General features: G+C 40.3%; 2 protein-coding genes and 2 long non-coding RNA genes across 6 annotated transcripts in view; 2 read left to right on the forward strand and 2 right to left on the reverse strand.

Moving 5' to 3' along the window:
* Positions 1-223, forward strand: part of LOC129347413 (uncharacterized) — a 4,195-nt gene extending 3,972 nt beyond the window's left edge. Inside the window, exon 3 of the long non-coding RNA XR_008599517.1 lies at positions 82-223. This is a non-coding gene — a long non-coding RNA (uncharacterized LOC129347413). The remainder of the gene's footprint in view (positions 1-81) is intronic.
* mfsd1l (major facilitator superfamily domain containing 1-like) overlaps positions 1-4,482 on the reverse strand; it is an 8,431-nt gene extending 3,949 nt beyond the window's left edge. For all 3 annotated transcript variants that reach the window (XR_008599515.1, XM_023298408.3, XM_023298407.3), the window contains exons 1-10: positions 4,322-4,482; positions 2,835-2,935; positions 2,559-2,668; positions 2,408-2,463; positions 2,171-2,314; positions 1,925-2,083; positions 1,711-1,826; positions 1,479-1,579; positions 343-454; positions 108-245 (exon numbers count right to left, since the gene is read on the reverse strand). Coding sequence is in view for 2 of the 3 variants with exons in the window: in XM_023298408.3 (XP_023154176.1) it covers positions 108-245; positions 343-454; positions 1,479-1,579; positions 1,711-1,826; positions 1,925-2,083; positions 2,171-2,314; positions 2,408-2,463; positions 2,559-2,668; positions 2,835-2,935; positions 4,322-4,343 (1,059 nt within the window). In the remaining variant the exon portion in view is untranslated. The remainder of the gene's footprint in view (positions 1-107; positions 246-342; positions 455-1,478; positions 1,580-1,710; positions 1,827-1,924; positions 2,084-2,170; positions 2,315-2,407; positions 2,464-2,558; positions 2,669-2,834; positions 2,936-4,321) is intronic.
* A 1,076-nt stretch (positions 4,483-5,558) lies between these two features.
* LOC129347397 (uncharacterized) lies at positions 5,559-6,539 on the forward strand. Its single transcript, XR_008599485.1, has 2 exons — positions 5,559-6,206; positions 6,321-6,539. It is a non-coding gene; the product is annotated as an uncharacterized LOC129347397 (long non-coding RNA).
* Positions 6,540-6,833: 294 nt separating this feature from the next.
* Positions 6,834-14,062, reverse strand: LOC111588193 (SPRY domain-containing SOCS box protein 3-like). The gene is made up of 7 exons (XM_035942965.2): positions 13,907-14,062; positions 11,702-11,837; positions 10,876-11,056; positions 8,640-8,827; positions 8,411-8,513; positions 8,197-8,322; positions 6,834-8,100 (listed from the first exon to the last, which is right to left on the reverse strand). Exons 1-7 carry the CDS (start codon positions 13,945-13,947, stop codon positions 7,556-7,558), a joined length of 1,320 nt encoding a protein of 439 aa, XP_035798858.2. The 5' UTR covers positions 13,948-14,062; the 3' UTR covers positions 6,834-7,555.
* Between the last annotated feature and the right edge of the window lie 22 nt (positions 14,063-14,084).

Here is a 14,084-nt window from a genome sequence, read left to right on the forward strand (position 1 = left end):
TAGAAATACTAATAGAAACAACATACCATATAACAAATAATAATTTAGCAAGGTTGACATCTAAGACTTTTATGCTAATAGATATGAAGAAATAAAGCCAAACTCACAGCTGCAAAGGAATAAGTGACTCCCAGCCAGATGGTGGACACCAAAGGAGGGACAAAGGTGAAGGCCAGGAGTCCGAACACAGGCAGTGTGAAGACAGCACAGGCCAGTGCAAAGATGCCCCGCAGACCCACATAATCCTAAGAATATACACAAGAGAGAGTCACAGGTTAAGCCGGCTTAACCGTACGTTGTTTGTACACTTCAAACCACACAAAACAGGGTGCAGAGACTTACTATGAGAATGCCCACACCGGCTGAGAGCACCAGGGAGCAGTCATAAACCGCCCCTGCAATGTAGGCCGCCTCCTTCTGGCTGTAGTCGTCGTACTTATCCTGAATGAACTTGCTGGAGAGGGAAAACCCAACAGGTGAAAGGAACTTAAAATGGAACTTGTTGCACTGATGCAGTAGGACGACATTTATTGATGTAAACAGAATCAAAACGCATATTAAAAATATTTATTTATTTATTTATTTTCTCAGATCTGCAAAAATGAAATTGGCAAAAAAAAGGGACAAGGTATAAAACTGAAATCAGGTAGGTGGGTAAAGGAAAAATCTTGGTGGTTTAAATACACAAATAAAGCCTTTTGGAGCATTTTGAGACTGTAATACAACAAGAAATAACATCTTATTTTAATTTTTTTTATCATTTTTATTATAATGTTTAACACTATAATTAAATCTGTGGATTTATTCACATTTAGATTTATTTTTTTATGTTTAAAGAGAAATTAAGAAGTAGCCTATCTTGTTGAGGAAGTCTGACTTGACTGCAAACTGTCAGCTTTTTAACTTGACCTGAGTCATGTAAACCTTATGCCAGTTACACCTGACACCTCAACATTCCCAGATGAAACAGTTTGTTTCATCTGTCAGTTTAAGAATAAGTCAATCTTAATACTAATATTAATTTCATCAGCTACATTATACATTTTCAAATATGAAAAACTATATTATGCCTTAGCACAATAACTGATGGTTATTATTTACTGACAGATGTGCATCTATATTGCCCAGTATGTCACTATCAGGGTAACTAAACCTCAACTGAGAAACTAGATAAACATTGTTGTGTTTTAAAGTCATGTGCACCTGTGAGGAGTGGCTTCATGTCTATGCATATTATTGTCTGGAAGTGGTTGGGCACAAGCAAGACATCTTACTAACCTTACTGTTATTTGCAGACATCAGATTTGTGGAGGAGAGAACACAAGTTTACCTGTTTGCTGATGCTACAATTTACCCTCAATGTTTCCCCTATGTTTAAAATCTTTTCAAATCTACACAGTCCACGTGACTCACATGCAGCACTGGCCTTCATACGTTCATTTTAAATTTATGCGTGTGTCCTGTGTTGATAACTCTACCTGGCATCTGCGATGAAGGGGAAAATGCCGTTGTAGAAGAACATGATGGTGAGAACCAGCAGCCAGTATCTTAGCGACAGGAGTTTCACGTCCTGAATTCTCTGCACACACAGAAACAAATCATGTAGTCTACACAAAAACTGCAGAACACACTGTGTGCACACAATTACAAAAAAGGCTGGCTACTTGATGATGATGCTGGAATTGAGTTCTGATGAAAGAATGCTCATACCACTTTGCGGGACTCTTCTTGGATGGCTCCATCTAGACCCAGCTGCCTCATTCCAATCTTATCCAAGGCACTGACTATGATAGCAGAAGTGAAGCCCAGCACACACAGCAGTGCTCCTAGAAAACAAAGAAAAACATTCAGTGTGGCATGAGAAACTCTTACTTCGACACCGTGCTACCATACATTTTGAGATTTCTATCCCCTCTTGACGTACCACCCCAGAGTGTCCACTGCATGCCATAGTTTTCTTCAAATTTCTGGGTGAAGAAGAAGTTCAGGACTGAACCCAGGCGAGAGAAGGCCAGGGTCACACCGAAAGCCAAAGCCAGCTCTTTTCCTTTGAACCAGAAAGCTGTGATGCGGTTCTGAACAACTAACAAGGAAGAGGAGGAGATAGCGGTTTAGGAACACTTCTCAGAGATGACATCATAAAGAATATGCATATATAAAGTGGACTTACTGGTTAGCGATCCATTGCCTGATCCAAACAACAGCCGGCCTGTGAGCATCAGTGGCAACAGATAAGGAGTTCCTTTGAAGTGGGAACCCAGTGCGAACAGGGACGAGCCCAAAACACACAGAAAGGAGAACAGAAACACACCGACTGCAAAGAGGAGTAAACATAAATCAATTTACATTACTTTTTTGTCGGTTGCTTGCTTGAACGGGTGTGCACGGCAGATATATGAAGACTTACAGCGGTTTCCTAATTTGTCAATCAGGAATCCAGCCATGATCACCACCACTGCATTCCTGTTGATAAGAGAGAGAAGCACCAACTGTAGCTCTTCTCTGATAAGCCATTTATCAGCATTTATACAGCAGAGCCAATGTGTGACTGTGCTTACGTCCAAGCATAGATGGCATAGAGAAGATTGTACTCCTGAGGGGTCATCCCCAGTCCCTCCACACAGTCCACTGTCCCATTGATCACCGTCGCATTGGGACATGTCAGGTTCTGTCACATGAGGACAAGCCAATGATAAAAGTTCTTATCTATATAGCCTCAAATGTAACTTTGGAATTTTAACACTAAACTTCAATAATCATGTCAGCAGATGTAGAGAAACCATTAAATACTGACAGTATCTTTAAGGCAGTCACCTCTGCGACCTCTTACTCACCCCTTGAAACTGATCCTGCAGAACACTGGGGATATCAAAGCAGAAGTAGGAGCCAAATGTCAGCAGACAGTTAAAGAAGAGCACCACGAAGCGATAATAGGCTGTAGCAAGAACAGAGAGAACAATCTCAATGATTAACAGACAAACAATATTAACACAAGCGAATATTTCATGCTAGAGCTGCAATGATAAATTGATTGGTTGTAAATTATTAAATTCATCTGCAACATTTTGATCACTGAATAATTTTTAGGGGAAAAAAGGAAAAATCTTCCAATTTCACCTTCTTACATTTGAATATTTTCTGTTTTCTTTACTCTCCCCTGACACTTAACTTGATGTCTTTGGGTTGAGGAAAAAAACAACACATTTGAGGTTTCATCTACGCTTTGGGAATATTTTTCCACAACTTTCTGACACTTAATAAACCAAACAGCTAATCAAATAACTGACAAAATAATCAGCAGATTGATCAATAATGAAAATAGATCTAATTTGCAGCCTTACATCGAACATCTCAGTTTATGCTCTTATTGAAACCTCAACAAAGTTGTCTATTTATACAGTATCTTCTGGCTAATATGAAAAATATATGAGTACTCTAATGGACATTCTTGTTAATGCTTGGCTTTAACAGAGTGTTTACGAAAATATAAATTTGCTTTAAAGCTTTAAAGGTCCTCTTCAGAAATGTTCTATGACATAAAATGACCCTCAATAATAAAGCTGCTACTACAGATTATTTGTACTGTTGACTATTTTCTAGATTAACTAATTTAGTACGTCAAATGTCAGAATATTATGAATAATCTTGATCTGTGTTTTCCAAAGCACAACATGAATTCCTCACATGTTTTGTTCTGTCAACAGCCCAAAGATATTCAGTTTGCTTAACCAGAAAACATGCAAATTTAAGAAAGAATGACTTTCTTCTTTTTAAAAAAATTACTCGAACTGATTAATGGATTATCAAATTAGTGTGGCGTTAATTCATTGGTTGGCAGCTAATTAATAAAATCACCGAAGCTCCCCTAAATAACAAGTCAGATATCACTATCATAATAAAATGAAATTCATATTCTATACAACATAGGCCACAAATTCAGTAAGAAAAACACACTTTTGTACGCTGGGAGGTTTAAAGAAACCATTCCCTTTAACTCAGTAAAGTGGAACATTTCGAGGAAAACACAAACAGCTTATGAGACTAAAAAGCTGAATTAGCTCAGTGGTTGTGAATGATTGAGGGACAAAAAAAAAAAACGATGCAGTGGAACATTTTCTTCGTATTAAGCACACAGCAGCGCATTAAGTAACTTCCCTCTTTAGTCACATGAGCTTTTTTAACGACTCCTAAAGCACAAAATGCTGAGTTGGTCCTTCAGTGGCCCACTTTTTCAGGGAACTGTGCTGTCCGGACCTTTGCTACTTAGCTTAGCGAAACATTGCGGTAGTTTTTTGAGAAACAGCTCTAGTGTGTGACTTACCTTTCTCCGCCGGCTGCCCCATGTTCAAGAAAAGAGTGTTAGCTGTAAAATGAAATGTCCAAATCACATCCTTTGCTGTTGTTTACATGTAGCAGGTTAGCAGGGGACGTTCAGCTCCACACAACTCTGCTGTTCCGTCCGCAGACCGCGGCTCTTAAAGCTACATGGATGAGCCTGTCGCCATAGAGATGTACACGTCATGACGCAGAGCGTAGTTTACAGATCTACGCGCGGATTTTTTTACTTCCTGGAAACTTTATTGACAACCCCTCTGGCTTTCAACATGACGTTAATGATTAACTGCATATAACTACATTTAAATACAACACTATATGAAAAGCATGCCGCACAACAACAATAATGCCAGAGTTGTGAATTATAGTTATATTGTCAAGTTTTTCATTGACTTAAAGGTTTTTTTAATGTTATTTTAAAGAATATATAAAGCCTGGAAGAAAAATACCAAAGTAGCACACATTCAAGAACTTTTTAAAAAATCATAAAATGTATCATATTTTGGATTACTTTAATAGTCAAAATACACATTATAGTGCCATCAAAAGAAAGATTTAAATATTGTGGGCAGTGCACATGCCAGGGCCAGTTAACTCATTTAAAATCAAAACCTCGATATGAAACAATGCAATTAGCAATTTAGAAAATGCATTATGCAGCACATTGGACTCAGGGTTTAAATGTCAATTGTTTTACAAATTCCTGCTGTTGTCCTTGTGTGACTTTTACACTTTCAGTGGTATCTCATGTGGTAATGCTCCATTACATTTTTTCAATCTATTATATAGAAAACATTGGACTAGATCTTGACCATAGATCTTAACTTAAATCAGTTCAATCATGTTTTCATTACATTTTCATTTTTTAATTTCCATTTAAGTAAAGTCCTCAATAGGCTTCCATACCATTTGCAAATTACTGTCTTACCCAAGGACTACATATATGTTTGTCTTTATCTGCTTTTCTTGTGCTTTATTTGCATTTATGTTTTTTATCTTGGCAAATCTGTTGCCATTGTTTGTAATATTAACTATACATTTGAACTGAACTGATCTTTGACTTTGAACTGAGATTTAATCCATTTAAAATGTGGAAAAATGTGTCAGCTGGTGTGCTGTCCACCTGGTGACAGCTGCTGGTGTCTCTCTGCCTTCTGCTGCGTCCAACAGCAGACATCTAATCTGCTCTCTGCTCGGGTTAAAAACACAAAAAGGATTTAAAGGTTTCTGGCCTTGATAAATGGGATTATATGTTGCGCGTTTTGGATGATTTGTCCCTCGGCGGACACTATCGCGCTCATACAAACACTGCTATTCCACTTGAAAACCATGTATTCGTGGGGTTTGATTGTGGGTTAAACGTGAAATGTCTGTGCTGCGTAGAGCTAAAACGTGGGAAATATCGGAATCTGAGGGCAGCGATGTTGAAACTAAACCTGATGTACACCACAGTGAGGCAGAAATAAAAGAGAATCAGAGTTCAGACAAGTGCAAAACCCTGACAGCAACTAAAGCCGCGATTCCACAAGCATCTACTCGGCGCGGTACGGTTCGCCACTATTGTATCTGACTCGGCTCGTCTCGGTTTAGTTGTTTTTCCATATAGCCTCATCGTGGGTGGAGTCGTCATAGCGCAGCGAGCCGAAAGTCCCTTAACGTCATTTGCGTGCGACACAAACGCAACATAACGGAGACGATGGTTCACCTGCTGCTCGGTCTGTGGCTTTCTGTCAGATTCAAAGTAATAGAAGAGTCGGAGAAAGCTGAGAGCGGCGAGTCGAAACATTCAGGAGACACACAGGAGAGTTTGGGAGGCGATGCAGCAGTATCAAGCTGAAGACAAGAGGATATGAACTAGACGACATATGAGGGTAAGCTAATGCTAGTTCGCTAGCTATCGTGCATCAGTCCTGTGAACGACCCTGTCATGGCTGCAGTTTATCGCTATTAGGTATTAAAATATGTATGCTGTGTATGTGTTTCAGATGCTCTCTGATGAGACTTCATGGGATTTACCTGAAGCAGCAGCACATGAGCCTGCAGTGGCACAAGGTGTAGAGGAGGAGGACAGATGTATAGGATGCACTGATGCACTACGTGTCATGCAAAGTTATTCTTCCTCGCTATACTTCTGTTTTTCTGTCCCCGGACCGCTATTGTTTTCTTTAATGCAATTCTGACAATAAACTTTTGTACCTTTTGCAGATGTGTCTGTGCTATTGTTTTATTTGTGAAGGTTAGCAAGATTACATGACAAATTAAACACCAAAACATTAAAACGGCTGTTTTAAGAATATTCCAGTTTGATAAATCAGTATTGCTTTGGTGTAATTCAGTCAATGGAATTCTGAACCATAAAGGAGTTTGTGTTAAAACATGTTAAATCCCATTAAACATAAATGCATTATTAGGGAATATAGAATTGTTTGGTTCAGACTGTTGACTCTTTTCCTACCAGTGTCTTAACAGACAAAATGAAAAGTTATGATGCAATCACATAAGTCACAAAATAGTTTATTAGTCAGCAGCAAAATCAAAACTATTTACAATGTGCAAAGTACAAACTGTGGTGGGCCTCTCCTACAATGGAGGGCTAAAAGTAAAACTATATACAACTAAATCTCAAGTCTCTGGTAGGTGGACTCGCTGGCTGCCCACTGCCTGCACCAGCTGCCCCAGTACACCCAGGAATTTTATAGAATTGCCTGAGTAAGAAAGTTCAATAACAAAAACATAACTGTGAAATTAAAAACCCCACTGCTGAGTAGGAAATCACACAACCACTGCTGATACTCAAACCAAATGCTGATTACAAAACATTTACAAAAAGTCAGTTTCACAGTATCAAAAAGTAGCTCCTGTCCTCCTGGAGTTTATCCCTGAGAAAACAAGCGCACACTTTCACAAGTTTTCCAGTATTATTCTTTTTTTTCTTGTCAGTCTAGTTTGCTCATATTGTTGGCCTTGCAAAGACACTGACTGACATAATTTAATAATGAAACAATCAGAAAAAACGTTACAACTCTTGTTTGGCGAGTTATAGAAATTGGCTAAAATGAGAATAAAGGGCCCAGATTTCATCCTAATTGCATTAAAAGTCTCACACTACATATTCAGTCCTTTCTCCACATTCATTTGCATGATAATAAAATTGCTAGGTTAAAAAAGAGACGCATTGACCCATTCAAATACTGGCTAAAAGATGACGGCAGAACAGCCGTCATGTCCAGCGGCATCTTTTGCACTTATAATCCTCCGGCTCGGAGCAGCAGCTATCGTAGTCGCTGCTGGGAGGAGTCGGAGGGCATTGGCAGCTGTTGGAATGAGTCTGAGATGACATCTGACAGGCGCAACAGTATGAGACGGTGTCGGGAATGGGGCTGGTGCAGGGGCTGGGGGAGGCGCAGGCACTCAGGGTGGATACAGGGCTGGGGATGGGGCTTGGACTGGGGCTTGAAGGCAGGCTCATCTCCTCCTGGAAATCCTCAGGCAAGTGTTCCTGCTGCTCCCAGGTTTCAGGGCCGCTGCTGAGGGTGAAGACCCAGCCCAGCTGTGACCGGAGGAGCACCCGCAGGCCCGGGGGCAGCTCCAGGGTGTTTAGTACGTCCGGGCAGGAGGGCAACGTTTGGCGAAGCTGGGCACAGCACAGATACTGCAGGGAGGTGGGGGTGCAGCAGGCACGGATCACCTTCATACTGCTCTTGGCTGCTGTGGAGCAAACCATGGGGTAGAACTTCTTGTTCTGCAGCCTGGTGGCAGCAACACCTGTGAGCAGGAGAGGTGACAGGATGAAAACCCTTCAGGATTACTGCATTTTATGCAGCCTATAAATTCAAGTTTAAATTCCCGTTCAACACGCACCTATGCAGTGGCGATTCTTGTAGAAGGTCAGGGTACCGTGCCACATATCCAGGTGAACTCCTATGATTGAGCCTTGACCAAAGCGAGGAGAGAACTTCACTTTGTCCCCTTTGTGCTGGAGAAGACCTTCAAACACACACATGCATATTTTCTGTTGATTATCAAGGTCAAAACGTTCAGTTTTATACATTTTTCTGACAATTTAAGCTCTAACCTGTGTAGGAGAGTCCCCAGCTGTCTTCATCATGGCCCAGCAGGCTGCCAAAGTTGTATTTGAACTTCTCCAGGTTCAGCTCTGAAGTTCCAATTCCCACCATCTACACAAGAGAATTTTTAAAGCATCTTCACTCAGTGATAGTTTGTTTAACACCCATCGCTTCAGACACATTCAGATTTGGACCACTTCTAATTAATCATTATAAATCATTCCGACTATTACGCACCATGTCAGTTCCATAGACGGGAGAAGTCATCTTGACCTCCCAGTAGTGTTGTCCATCTGTCAGCTCCTTGGTGCCGCGGATGGCAGCAGTGCCACAGCTGTAGTCAGAGTGAAAGCTCACTTTCCTGTTGTCACAGCTGAGGAAGGCTCCAGAGGACTTACAGCGTTCGTCCCACACCCAGTCGAAACCTGAACACACCATACAGGGATAGCAATATGAGCTCTACAGTGCTGATTTCATAGTTTGTAATTTTTTAAAACTTTTACACATGCTGACAGCGAAGCACTGCTGGTTCTGGCTGTTAATCATTCCATCTCTGTGGTTTGAACTGAAATATCTTAACAACCACTGGATGGATTTCCATGTAATTTGCCACATTATCGTCACACAGAGGATGACAAATACTGACTTTAGTGATTCCACGACTTCTAATCTACAGCCACCATTAGGCTGACATTTGTAGTTATTGTTATCAACTTATTATCAGTATGATTGCAGTAATGTTGGTGAATCGCTGACTTTTCATGTAACTCCATAATCAGGTCAAACTATCCTGTTTGACCACATACCATCAAACCTAATGGCACTGTCAGCAGCCCCACCTGCACTTTGTCTTCTGTATTAATTAGCTAATGGTACAGTGGTAATATTGTAAATTAGGATGCTTTACATGCCAAGCTGAACAATTAGCTGATTACAGTTCAGAGCAATGCAATTTGCAAATTGCAAAGACTACAGTATAGAACATACGTTGAGCAGCGTGTTGGACTTGGGGTTTAAACTACTGACAGTGGTTTTACAAATTCATGCCAACCTCCTTGTGTGGCAATCTCACTTTAGATAGTATCTCTGATTGTATCTATGGTGCAACTCGAACCACAGTTCGATGTTTTCCTCAAATCATTCATCCCTTATACATGGTAAATATTGCATCTGCTTATCATCAGCATGTGAGCTTTTTTGATGTATGTGTATTTTAGGGTTTAGCTGAAATCACTACTTAGTGGCTGTAGAATCTCATTCTATCCTGGTTCTATGTCTGTTACCAGGATGACTCATTTGACTTTTGATTGATCTTTTGATCTATTACCTTTTCCACTGAATCAGTGGAACTTGTTTGTCAAGCATGACAAAACTGAGATGTTTGCTGGGTAAAGAATTCAGGTCAGCTTGTTGTAAAACAAATCAAGTCTTCACAGGTACAGCAAGCAGTGGTGGAAGATCCTTTGCTTTACTTCAGATCCTTTACTTTAGTAAAATATAGCAAAACAGCAATGTTAAAATACTGCATTAGAAATAAGGTCCTGCATAAAAAAATCTACTTGTGCAAAAGTAGAACTATTAACAGCAAAATGTTTTTACTGTATTAAAGTAAACATGCTGGCTTGGTCCCGCTGACTGATTTATCATTATGTATGACATAATTAAATTATTAATATTAAAGCAACAGTGTGTCAGCAGCATGTTACTGTTGCAGCTGCTGCAGGTTTCAACTACAGTTATATGTACAGGGACAACAGACAAAGCTGAGCGGTCAAAAGATGATTAATGGAAGAAGAAAGAAGAAATATCTGATACACAAATCTGTTTTCAGGTTTTGTACTTTTTCTGTGATCTTTGATTTTTGGTGATACTGCATTAATTTACTGAAATGAAGCCATGTGAGAAGTTTAGAGGGATTAACTGCTATTTGGTGGAGCTGCTAACATCTGAAATGTAACCCTGACTGCACACTGCTTTTTGAAAGATGTCAGAAGACAAAAATGTTGGAAACTACTGGTTTAATCTTCAACAATGTGTTGTAATTAGTTTGATGTAAGATCTTGGAGTAGAGAGTACAATATTTCTCTCTGATATGTAGTGGAGTGGAAGAGTAAAGTAGCACAAGATAGGAAGTACCTCAACATTCCACTTATGTACAATATTTGAGTAAAAACACTTAGTTACTTTCCACCACTGTCAGCAAGAATATCTGAGTTTTGGACAACATTTGTACTCTCGGTTTTATGTGAGTTCATTCCTTTCACTCAGATAACTAATAAATTGCTAATATAACTGAATATGTAGCTATTGGCTTCCAAACACAATTAAAGTCTGTACAATGTACTTTGATAACACTGTGAAGCCCTGATGTTATTAGAAGTCTTTGCAGCCTGAACACTCCACTTGTGCCAATTTATCATCCACCCTGCTGTGTTAATATGGTGTGTTGCTGTATTCATCAGCTTCTGCTCACCCTGATCCTCCTCCCCACACAGGCAGTCACTGATGACACCAAAACCTGGGTTGAGCTCTTCCGTCCGGTTGCAGGTGCAGAAAGACTCCCCCATCACCGGTACGGTACCGGGCAGGGCCACCACCTCAGAGACAGCCGGGGAACCGGTCAGGTAATCCACCTCAGGCTCCAAGTCACTCATCTGGTTGACACAAACAGCAACGTGTAAGTCCGTAGACATGGCCACGGTCCGGGGGAAGGAATTAGTTCCAGTGGAGGAGCTTGAGGATTAATTTCGTATTTCCACTGGCAGCTGTGATGCCGTTTCACCTTTCATAAACTGCAGCCAAAGTATGTGTTGCCAAGTCTGGATGAAAAATCACGATTTTTCCATGTCGCACTCTACAATCTCAAGAGCCAAATGAGAGCCTGTATGCCATGTTTCAACTAGATAGCCTTACCCCTAAAAGGTCTGCGTGTGTTATTGGTGAGAGAAGTCACGTGTAAGAAAGTAAAATTAGAAGCCTTCCAAAAATACTGGAGAGCTGACCCTGTCTTGCACACAGCCTTTTCAGACTCAGGACGGTCCCAGTGGAAAACTACTGGCACCCAGGTACAAATGCCACCTTTCAAATGAACATGCTTCTCTGTGATTGTCACAACGGTGGAAATACACAGGATTCAACCATTTTTTAATTGTGTAACATCAAGCAAGTGGTGCTACTAAGTGTATCATCCCACAGTCTCACCACATGTCCATTTTATCATGATGCTATCTCCACTTCAGCTATTAATATTTGACCCATTTTCTTCTTTGTGTTGCACCCGAGGAACCCCGGCATCTCACCTGTGGCCTCGTCTGTCCCTCCCACTCTTCTGTGTCTGACGTCTGGATCGCTGCCATGGCATCTGTCCCTTGCCGTGGTTCACTCCAGGCCAAATGCACAGCCCGGCCATTTCTGCCTCTCCTCAGCATGGCAGCTCTGTGGACAGACAGTCAAGCAAGCACAAACACCGGATGAGCAGGTTGCATCTGTACAGGAGGTCGTTTACCGTTTATTTATGTCAAGTAAGGTCAGCGTTAAACCCCTAGTTTACATCTGATCACGTTCATTTTTGACACAGTCTGAGCAAGTTATATTCAATTTAGTTCAATTCAGTTTTATTTATATGGCAATAATTTACAACATAAGTCATCTCAGGGCACTTTATATAGTAAAGTGAAGACTGTTCAACGTCATATTTGAACTGCTGCAATCAGGCAAATGTTTCAGGAGCATCAAAGGAAAAACCACCAAATTGATGAACAGCTTCATACCACAAGCAGTCAGATTACTAAACTGCTAGTCTGGTCTTTGGATATTGGAGAAACACTATCTCCTCTGATATGATGACAATAGAGATTCATTTGATTTGATTTGATAATGTAAAAAGAGGGATAGCAATAAAACGGATTTTATTCTTGACTAAAGAGGGTTTTCTGGGAATTAACAGCATGCTGATTTAGCTAAATATGACAAAATAAGGTCTCAAAGTAATTACATCAGAGCAAATTGAATGTCTTATATCATGCTGGTAGATTTTGCAGTCTGATGACTTTTACAGTGCAATGCATTCTTTTTTCAAATCTAAAAGACACATGAAAATATGAAAATCCCTTGCATTTGGAAGGTGTTTAGAAAAGGGGACAACAACCTCACACTGCTGTCACTTTTCTTACAACTGAAATTTACGTCAGCTAAAACTGTGAATGCCAAACACTCACTGTAGCCATTTTGTCAGCTCAGCAGAGTTCACTGACTTTAACATTCAGCGCCAGCTCTTAGAGTCTGCGTGAAGCTACAAAATATCCTTGTGAGGAAACATTTCTAGATGCCTTGTGTGTTAGCTTTCCTGTTTCTATCAGCCCCATATGCTGCAATTGGCAGCAGGGAGTGTTTGCATGGACTTGTTCCACCTTTAACCCAACCCTCTGCTCTGCCACTGTGGCAGCTTGTCTATCAGTCAGCCTCAGCAGCAGATAGACACAAATAAGGTCACCTGACCTGCTCACTGCAGGTCAGGTGACCACCGACTTTAATGTCATATCCTATTGTCATATCCTAAAATATCCTATTTTAATAGCACAAGACGGAAAAAGTTAGGATTATTTTATACAGATTTCAGAATAAAAGCAGTATTGTTGAGCAGGTTCTATCATGACACAGTGCAACACATACCTATACAGTGCATGTTCACGCATGTTCATGATTGTAAAGTTGATGCGAGGACACTGCTTACTATTTTTATTGTCAGTAATCTATACTACAATTGCCTTTCTGTTAGTGTTTTGGTTTTCTTAAATGTAATCTTGTTAAAAAAGTCACTTATAAAACTGAAAAATACGACCAATATTGCAGATTTTCTCAATACTGTATAGTTGACAATTCAAACCATAAACAGAGTCTTTGTTTCCTTAACATACGGCACGTCGACCTGATAACACATCTTGGTTAATGCCAGAACTGAACACAGCAGCTGGTTGCTGCTTTACAAGCAGGTGCACGAGATGACTGCCATTAATTTAGATTAGTTAGTCTGGAGCTAGTCTCATTTTAATTGGGCCTTACCCTACATACTGTAGCTGCATCATCTGGAGTAACAAGTAGTCAAGGAATAAGTTTATCAGCCATTGGTGCTGAGGGATATGACAAGAATGCATTTGCCACTGAACTATGAGAGCAACATGAATTATGATTAATACATAAAAATGTTTAAAATCTCTCTGTTGTACAATCAAATCACTTTTTGTGACCTGACATTCTCATGCAGCAGAATCTCCTCCTCTACTCACACCATCAGTGTAGTAAGACCATCTGTAATTGTCACAGTGAGTCATTCTAGATTATATTATCTAATAGATACATAAACCTCTGAGCAACTCCAGTTTGTATGTTCAGCAAATGTTCCACTAAAGTTCCCCAAACTTTGCTTTGCTATTGCTTCATCCTGAAACATTATTGCAGACTGTATAAAAAGCTTATATCAAAGTTACCAATAATTGTGCTCTTACCTTACAGCAGTCTTCCTGTACACTGTCTTGCAGTGGCTCATCTGAATGTCAGTGTGCCTCTATATCCGACTGTGTGACAGCTGCAGTTTGCACTCTGTCCCACTTCCAGGCGAGATGGACGTAAACATTACCTTTCCACGCCTCCATCCTGTGCTTATTGGATAAGACCTGTGCAGAG

This window comes from Amphiprion ocellaris, chromosome 18, assembly GCF_022539595.1.
Source record: "Amphiprion ocellaris isolate individual 3 ecotype Okinawa chromosome 18, ASM2253959v1, whole genome shotgun sequence".
NCBI lineage: Eukaryota > Metazoa > Chordata > Actinopteri > Pomacentridae > Amphiprion > Amphiprion ocellaris.